At 43.9% G+C, this 9,495-nt stretch overlaps 1 protein-coding gene across 1 annotated transcript in view; it reads right to left on the bottom strand.

Annotated features, from left to right (window-relative positions):
- BRWD3 (bromodomain and WD repeat domain containing 3) overlaps window positions 1-9,036 on the bottom strand; it is a 43,592-nt gene extending 34,556 nt beyond the window's left edge. The window contains exons 1-6 of the mRNA XM_015818786.1: window positions 8,979-9,036; window positions 7,039-7,199; window positions 5,613-5,834; window positions 4,840-4,940; window positions 4,218-4,288; window positions 1,813-1,913 (exon numbers count right to left, since the gene is read on the bottom strand). Coding sequence (XP_015674272.1) covers window positions 1,813-1,913; window positions 4,218-4,288; window positions 4,840-4,940; window positions 5,613-5,834; window positions 7,039-7,116 — 573 coding nt within the window. The 5' untranslated portion in view covers window positions 7,117-7,199; window positions 8,979-9,036. The remainder of the gene's footprint in view (window positions 1-1,812; window positions 1,914-4,217; window positions 4,289-4,839; window positions 4,941-5,612; window positions 5,835-7,038; window positions 7,200-8,978) is intronic.
- Between the last annotated feature and the right edge of the window lie 459 nt (window positions 9,037-9,495).

Genomic DNA, 9,495 nt, shown 5'->3' with positions numbered 1-9,495 from the left:
GACCAATCTTCCAAGCAAGTTTCTTTATTGTTCCACACCTACAGACAGAATCTTGCCAAACTGAAGCAGGCGACTATCTACATCAAGCAGAGAACTATTAGAAAGAAGCTGTTTTCTCCCTCTTCTTTCATATAAACTGTCTAAACCGAGTTGCCTCTTGCTTTAGAACAGGGCTTTTCAACCTTTTCACCCATTGTACCACTTTTAGGATATGGCAACATCCGAGTACCACCAGTCGCCTAGCAAGGTGTCAAAAACTTGATGACCAAAAAAAAAAAAAAAGGAAAAAAAGTGATAAAAGTACAGGTAGTCCTCAACTTACAACAGTTCATTTAGTGACTGTTCGAAGTTACAATGGCACTGAAAAAAGTGCCCCCCAAGCCACAGCCGAGCAAGACGCCTGCCTGCCCGCCCGGCCACGCTCTTCCTCCTGTCCAAGGTTTCCATTGTTGTGAGCATTTCTGTTGAGGATTGGCAGCAGGGGTGGGGTGGGGGGGTGTTTGGTTTTTATTCCCCCCGTCTGCTGGGTGGTTGCACCAGGTTTTGGTCACTTCACATGACTCTGGGACACTGTGACCGTCATAAATATGAATCAGTTGCCAAGCATCTGAATGTAAATCACAAGACCCTGGAGAGGCTGCAACATTCCAGCTGATCGGCGCTTCTTCTGGGCTCAGCAGAAGCCCCAGGATCAGTGCTGCTTTCCAGCTGATTGGTGCTTCTTCTGGGCTTGGCAAAAGTGCTAGGATCAGCACCGAGCTCCAGCTGGAAAGCGGCACTGATCCTGGCGCTTCCGCTGAGCCCTGACAGCCCTGCAGCTCCAGCCATCTCTTGCTCAGGCTTGTGCGGTGCTGCCACCGGTTCAGCTCATTCCCCTCCCCCGCTACCACTTTTCTAGGATGGTCGCGTACCACCTGCCAGGTGTCAATGTACCACAGGTGGTACCCGTACCACTGGTTGAAAAGCCCTGCTTTAGAACATACCCCCCCTAACCTCATGAGAATCCAGCCCACTACATTTTAGCACAGGTACTCTTTGATCATGATTACTCAGCGTTGATTTTTGGTTTGCAGGTGGAACGTTCTAGCAGTAAAAACTGGTGATCGTGCAGCCCCAGACAGCTTTTACATGTATGTATGTATGTATGTATGTATGTATGTATGTATGTATGTATCTATGTATGTATATGTATGGTCAGCCTTGTGATCTTCAGTATCACCAGCCATCTGATGAAATTATTACTCCCAGACGTTATGGCACATGGACCATCAACCATCTTTCAGATAACAATTATGAACCTTCCCGAAACTTCCAAATGTGTGGATTTCAGCTCCCAGAATCCCCAGTGTTTATACTGCTGGAAACTCCAGGATCTGAATTCCAGGTATCGGAAGGTTGTCAGATCACAAAAAGTTGCTATGCACTGTCAAATTACAAGACATTGCATCTCTGTGCAATTATACTTGTATTTTCTTCTTTGCTGAATCAACAGTGTCCTGGTGTACACTATACAACTATTGCAATGGCTGACCATGCCATATCTTTCTTTAATTACCAATGAAGATTCTAGTTCTTTGAAGAAATATTACACAAGCATTGGTAAGCAAATACTATCTATTTACTGGAAACAGTTTCCTATAAGATTTCCAAAAGAACCAGTGAAATTGCCTCTTCCATCGGGGAAAAAAAATGTAGGCTAGCCAAGAGTTCTTCTCTAGACTTGTGGGTAGGGGTGTACCTTTCACACAGAACCCCAAAATTTTCTCTTCAAATTTAATGACTAGATCCAAGTTTCTCTTGTTTAACACTTACCATGTGAGATTCTAGCTCTGCTATTTTTTCAGGAGATTCAGAGCCTGAATAATATATTCGGATCACGTGGTCTGTGCTTCCTGTTGCAATAAACATGCCACCTTAAAAAAAAAACATTGGGAGAAAAAGAAATTGAGAATTATCTTTAATATTTCAATCCCTGGAACAGTTCACACAGTCATGCCAGATTCCACAATACATTTTTCAAAGGAGCGACGCATTGGATGAATTTTAAGCCTTCTGTACATGGCTCTAAAACCTTTCCCTAAAATTACTGCATCTTTTATTACAATTTGAGAAAACTGGGGTCTGAAATGCAACCAACCAGCCTCGTGTTTAGAATGATGCTACCATGGAGCTAAAGAAAGCCACCTGCATACTTCATTAATTTGTTTTAAAAAGGGAAATAACAAGAGAACATATTATAGCAATTGTCTCCCTTAGCTTTCAAGAGAAGCATTCAAGGATGAAGATCCTTCTAAGATAGTTTTGCATATAAAGTAAACTGTTAGCAAAACCGGTTTTGTTCCAAAGCTGAATATAAATCCGATGCTTGTTTGTTTTACCTCAAGCTACAATTTCCATTTATAAATGTACAAAACTTACATAGTAAAATTTTTTAACCACAGAGCAGTTAGTGCAGGACTAAGAATCAGAATATTTATTTATTTTATTTATTTATAAAATGTATTGCTCCCCCACCTATCTTAACACAGGGTAACTCTGGGCAACTTACAGTTACATATATGGTTAAAACATAAAGAGTTAAAATCAGACATTGAAACCAAAGACACATGGGGAGGGCGAGGGTGGAATGGAGGAGAGGTGGGATATGTCAATCAACAACCTCCACTGTGCTGTTTTCGCACTGGGGCCCCACGTCTTTAGGCCTTTATGAAAAGATGGGAGGGTTGAGGCCAACCTCACATCAGAAGGCAAGAAGTATAGTATAGGGAGTACCTTGCTCAATAGTAGTAACTGTGAGAGGGACCTCGGAGTACTAGTGGACGATCACCTAAATATGAGCCAGCAGTGTGCTGCAGCTGCCAAAAAGGCCAACACAGTGCTAGGCTGCATTAACAGAGGGATAGAATCAAGATCACGTGAAGTGTTAATACCACTTTACAATGCCTTGGTAAGGCCACACCTGGAATACTGCATCCAGTTTTGGTCACCGCGATGTAAAAAAGATGCTGAGACTCTAGAAAGAGTACAGAGAAGAGCAACAAAGATGACTGGAGGCTAAAGCATATAAGGAAAGGCTGCTGGAATTGGGTACGTCCAGTTTAATGAAGAGAAAGAAGGACGAGGGGGGACATGATAGCAGTGTTCCAGTATCTCAGGGGCTGCCCCAAAGAAGAGGGAGTCAAGCTATTTTCCAAGGCGCCTGAAGGCAGGACAAGAAGCAACGGGTGGAAACTAATCAAGGAGAGAAGCAATCTAGAACTAAGGAGAAACTTCCTGACAGTTAGAACAATTAACCAGTGGAACAACCTGCCTCTAGAAGCGGTGAAAGCTCCAACACTGGAAGTTTTTAAGAAGAGACTGGACAGCCATTTGTCCGAAATGGTATAGGGTTTCCTGCCTGAGCAGGGGGGTGGACTAGATGATGACCTCCAAGGTCCCTTCCTACTTTACTACTACTACTACTACTACTACTACTACTACTACTACTACTACTACTACTACTACTACTATTATTTCCAGAAAGCAGGAGCAACAGCAGAGAAGGCCCTCCCCTCCTGGACCCCGCCACCTATGCCATGAAGGGATATTTCAATAACTAACTGCTTTACACGCATGTATAAATTATTGTCTCTGAACAAAAGTAAACTCATTTCCTAGTACAGTGGTGGCGAACCTATGGCACGGGTGCAATAGGCGGCACTCGGAGCCCTCTCTGTGGACACACGTGCCATTGCCCCAGCCTTCCCTCCCCCGTGACCCCCTCCTCACCAGCATCCCCCCTGAAGGAGAGTCGTCCCCGAGCGTGGCCCACGCGGAGCAGCGCAGCCAAGAACATGGCAGCCAGAGTAGACAAGACTCTGCCCTCATGCCCCATCGTGCACAGTTGATGCTGCGGGGTGCGGGCAGAGGGCATGGCCATGGCGCTGCTGGGCGATCTGCAGCGGGCCTTGGAGGCGGCGAGTGGCCCTGCGGGCAGGCGGGGCGGGGGCAGGGCCAGTTTTTGGGCACTCAGTCTCTAAAAGGTTCGCCATCACTGTCCTAGTAGCAAAATGCTTGCTGGATATTTTGGTCAGTGAAGAATGGAAACAGTTAGAAAGCTTTCCTGTGTATTCCAATGAAAAAAAATCTGTACAACGCTTTATTTTCTTTTTTTAAAAAAAAATAATTATTTCTGACATAAAGTTGCAAATTCCTATGTGATTTCTATTTATACGTACCAGAACTAAAAGATGAACAAGATATTTGAACGCCAGGTCTGGATCTCTCTGTAAATTTCACCGGCCGATCCCTGAAGTTATCAGACAACATTTCAATTAATTTATATTAGATAGTGCAGAGAGACTAAGCCTGGATTGAGAAACACTGCGTGAAACCAAAAACTCAAACAAACAAATGGTTTTTAATGCCAGCCAACTGAACTGGTTCCTTGTAAAGGCAGACATCAATTCCAATCCAAAAGTACATAAAGAGATAAACTGGGATCTTTTCATTTCCTCAAACAATGTTCTCCATTTCCATATTCTTCCAATTTATCCCAGAAAAATCCTGCATCCTTCAGACATCTGGGATTTTAACACCTATATGCCTTAGCCAGTAAATTCAGCCGAAAGGCTTATATGAGTTATTATCAGAAAGATCCAGGAGAATTCAGATTGTTTGTCCGTCTTCATCCTCAACTGATGCTACACTGAATTATAATGTACAGTTGTTTCTTCTTTGTATCTCTGTTCTGCATCATTTCTAGGGATTCTAATAAATGCTACTATCCCTCCTGAAATTTATACAGCATTGCTGCTCAATCGTAAAGGCTAACAGAATAAATTGAATAAAACGACGTACTTGAATTTCATTGTGTTTACATGCCATTGCCAGAAACAAATTGTTCCATCAGCACCAGTAGAAGTGAGGTATCGAGTTGTTCCTTTTCTTGCAGGGGAAAACTAAAAATCAAAAGAGCGAAAGTTCCAATAAACAGGCAAAATACTTTTTTTCATATCTATCTACCGGTATATAAATAAAAATGTAAACGTTCGTTTGTTCAAAATCTTTAATCTCCGAAAGTTCTTCACCGATTGCTTTGAAATTTTGACACAACGGTGCATTCGAATACGCGTGTGTTTTTATATACCTACTATTATATAGATGTCACACCTGTGACAGGTAAAAACATGCTTTTTTTGAAAAACAGCGCCATCTGTTGGACATAAAAGCATACCCACAAGCATTGTGAAATTAAACATATTACAAACGTGCGCTTTCTCTTTTCTTTCTTTTCCATTTAACCAGACTGAGCCACAGCAACGCGTGGCCGGGCACAGCTAGTACTTCTATAAAAATGTTAACAGCCACCCTCTGCTACACAAAAAAATTACTGTGCACACGATTTCGATATGGGCCGTATTCACTTTCTATTAAGAAAACTGACAGATCAGACAAGAATATTCAAAGAGCAAGTGATCTGACGAAGTCAAACATTGTTTGGAAATTACTAGCCCAGATATAGCAAGGAAATGCAGTTTTAATTCTCGCTGTTTAGCAAAACGTTTTACTTCTCGCTGTTTAGCAAAAAGTAAAGGCACGGCAAAAGCAGAGGAAACCCTGTCTTCCCTTACCTGTATGGAAGTAATGGAAGCCGAGTGGCCCAACAGCACCGCCACTGGCGCACAAGTTCGAAGACACCAGACTCTGACTACCTTGTCACAACTGCCTGCCGCAAGGAGGGTGTTCTCATAACTGACAGCCATGTCAGAAATTTCAGCCGAATGTCCTCGGAGGGTTGAAAGCAAGCGTCCGTTATCTGCAGCCCAAATTTTCACCAAGCAATCATCTGAACCCTAATGTTTCATACAAAAAACAACAACAACCAAAAAAAAAAAAGAGTTGGAAGGGATCTTGGAGGTCTTCCAGTCCAGGGGCCCCCAACATTTCGGGCACCAGGGATCGGTTCCGTGGAGAGAGGTTTTTCCACGGACCGGAGGAGGTGTGGTTTTGTGTGCTGCCTGCATTCCGCGGATGGGGCTTCCGTGGATGGGGCTAAAGCATATAAGGAATGGCTGCTGGAATTGGGTATGTCTAGTTTAATGAAGAGAAGGACGAGGGGGGACATGATAGCAGTGTTCCAGTATCTCAGGGGCTGCCATAAAGAAGAGGGAGTCAAGCTATTTTCCAAAGCGCCTGGAGGCAGGACAAGAAGCAATGGGTGGAAACTGATCAAGGAGAGAAGCAACTTAGAACTAAGGAGAAACTTCCTGACAGTGAGAACAATTAACCAGTGGAACAACCTGCCTCCAGAAGCGGTGAATTCTCCAACACTGGAAGTTTTTAAGAAGATACTGGACAGCCATTTGCCCGAAATGGTATAGGGTTTCCTGCCTGAGCAGGGGGTTGGACTAGATGACCTCCAAGGTCCCTTCCAAGTTTATTATTACTATTACTATTACTATTACTATTATTATTATTATTATTAATATTTGTTTGTTTGTGCAGTCCGGTTGCTGGCATGCTGTGGCCCGGTACCGGTCCACGGACAGGGGGTTTCTAGTCCAACCCCCTGCTCAAGCAGGAAACCCTATACCATTTCAGATCATTTCAAACCCCAAAGTCTAGCATGCAGAAAAATACCACTCTTTCCCCTAAGACTCTATATCAGGGGTAGTCAATCTTGGCTCTTTTATGACTCGTGGACTTCAACTCCCAGAATTCCTGAGCCAGCTAAGCTGGGAATTCTGGGAATTGAAGTCCACGAGTCATAAAAGAGCCAAGGTTGACTACCCCTGCTCTATATGGTAGAGTTTCTCAATTTTGGCAACAGTAACTAACAAATAAATAACGTTTATTTGTAGGATTCAGCAGTTGAAACATTTTCATGGAAGTTGCTTTCTGAAGCCAATAATAATGATACAATAATACCACCCAGTTTCAGAAAACGTATTTTACCAATTCAATATAAAACCCACAATACAAGAAGCTATTAAAAAAAAAAGAGAGCATAGCAAAATTATTCAACGTTATGGAATATTTCAGTTCCATTCCACTCACAGTGAAAATTCGTCTCCCGGTACGATCAAATGCTATACAATACACAGATGATAAATGACCCAGAATTCTCTTGTGCATCTTGATGTGTTGATAAAAAGACGTTGGGAACAAATGGCTGAAACGCCCATATCCAGTCAACTGTCTGGCTCCTATTAGGTTCACTGCCAAAAGGAGGAAAAAAATGCTGTTATCCTTCTGATTATACTTTTTTTTAATCGGCCTCATTTTAATGATCTATTCCTGTCCACCAGTAAAAGACAGTATTATCATGGGTAAGAATTAGCACTGAGTTAAGTATCTGCTCTATGAATATTTTGGGAAAAAGGTGACATAGGAAAAAATATATATAATTATCTTTGGCGATTTCCAAAGTGGAACTATCTCAAACTTTTGCCACTGCTTTAACAAATGATGAAAGGCCAATTTAGAATGGGACAGCCCAATGACACACCACCAATTTAGGGAGTTATCCAGACAGGAAAACATGCCTAATGTGGACCTTCTCTGTGTTTGTTTCTCAAACAGTCACAGTAATGTTTATTCGCTCAACGATCGGCAAATTATTTGAGCTTGAGTTTGGGTATCTAGCTGAAGTTACAATGAAGCACTGTCCTAATTTAGTCATTCTGTTCCTGGTTGCATTCCTAAAATTATGATGGATCCTTTTAGCTTAAAATAGCAGCCATGCTTTTGTTATTATGGGAGTAGAGAAAAAGAAATCTCTTCTATTTTAGCTTTGCAACAGTAGGCCACCATTTCCAAACTGACCCACGGAACGGTTGCTTAACTGTGGTTAAGGTACCAAGCTAGAAAACCAGAGGTTTTGAGTACAAGTCCCGCCTTAGCCACGAAAGCCAGCTGGGTGACTTTGGGCCAGTCCCTCTCTCTCTCTCAATCCAACCCACCTCACAGGGATGTTGTTGTGTGGAAAATAGATGGAGGAGGCTACACTGGATAGGTTCGCTGCCTTGAGTTATTTGTAAAAACAATAAAGGCAGGATACAGATAAATAGCAATAGCACTTAGACCAGTGGTTCTCAACCTATGGGTCGCGACCCCATTTGGGGTCGATCGACCATTTCACGGGGGTCGCCAAGCAAGGCTGTCCGCCATTTTTTTCCCCTTTTCCGGCGGGTGCCTTACCTCCCTTGAGCTGGGCCAGCTGGTGGTCGGCCTGCTCCATCTCTGCCGCTTGCCAGCTACGCCTTGGCCGGCGCAGGGGGCGGAACCACACATGCATGGCGCTCCCGGGCAGGGAAAGTCCTCGACTTATGACCGGTTGGGTAGTCCTCGACTTACGACCGGTTTAGTCCTCGACTTACGACCGGTTGGGGGTCGCGGCATTAAAAAGGTTGAGAACCACTGACTTAGACTTCTTTACTGCTTCACGGGGCTTCCCAGCCCTCTCTAAGCAGTTTACAGAGTCAGCCTCTTGCCCCCAACAATCTGGGTCCTCATTTTACCCACCTCGGAAGGATGGAAGGCTGAGTCAACCTTGAGCCTGATCAGGATTGAACTCCTGTCAGTGGGCAGAGTCAGCCTGCAATATTGCATTCTAACCACTGAGCCACCAAGGCTTTCTTCCTTCTTCTCATTTTCCTTCCTTCCTTCCTTCCTTCCTTCCTTCCTTCCTTCCGTCCCTCCCTCCCTCCCTCCCTTCCCAAGCAATAGCACTTAGGCTTCTTTACTGCTTCACAGGGTTTCCCAGCCCTCTTTAAGCAGTTTACAGAGTCAGCCTCTTGCCCCCAACAATCTGGGTCCTCATTTTACCGACCTCAGAAGGATGGAAGGCTGAGTCAACCTTAAACCGGTGAGAATCGAACCGCCAAACTGCAGGCAGCCAAAGTAGCCCGCAGTGCTGCATTCTAATCGCTGAGCCACCACAGCTCATAAACATTGGGATACATATAACATTAGTGCATAACAAAATGATTCCTTACCCACGTTTGGTGGCTTCCAGGAGTTTATGGGGACTTCGGGAGGTCTGCCCCGATGCAGCGCTGCAAACGCGGACCCCTTCCAGGCTGTGTGCCTGCATTCTGTGCAAACGGGAGTCAGAGCGGATCAAAAGCCTGACCTGAGGCCTCTGCGGTTCCAGTTATTATTATTATTTTCCTGCTCAAAACTATCAACGTCGGTATCCCCTTTCTGCTCCTTCCCATCCCTTCCTTCTCTGCCAAGCAGTTTGCAGCAAAGGGTTTTTTAGTTACTGTTTCAACAACAAGACATGGCACAAAATCCTGGCAGGAAAATCCGTGTTTCCAAAAGCCCCTTTAAACAAAGCTTTTAAGGTTTTTAATTGACTCGTTTTAGTTACGCTGCTATTAACTAAGAGGGGTGTAGTTAAAAACAACAACAACAACAAACGCTTCAACTGTTGGTCTGGGGTTGGTTCTCTTGTACGTGGATGTTGGCTCTGGGTCGCCTTCCTCGCCTCTGCAAGGGGGAATAGAAATA

This window comes from Protobothrops mucrosquamatus, unplaced genomic scaffold (assembly GCF_001527695.2).
Source record: "Protobothrops mucrosquamatus isolate PMUCROS unplaced genomic scaffold, P.Mucros_1.0 scaffold790, whole genome shotgun sequence".
NCBI classification, from domain to species: domain Eukaryota; kingdom Metazoa; phylum Chordata; class Lepidosauria; order Squamata; family Viperidae; genus Protobothrops; species Protobothrops mucrosquamatus.
The sequence above is the reverse complement of the archived record's forward strand: the minus strand, read 5'-3'. Positions and strand labels throughout refer to the sequence as shown.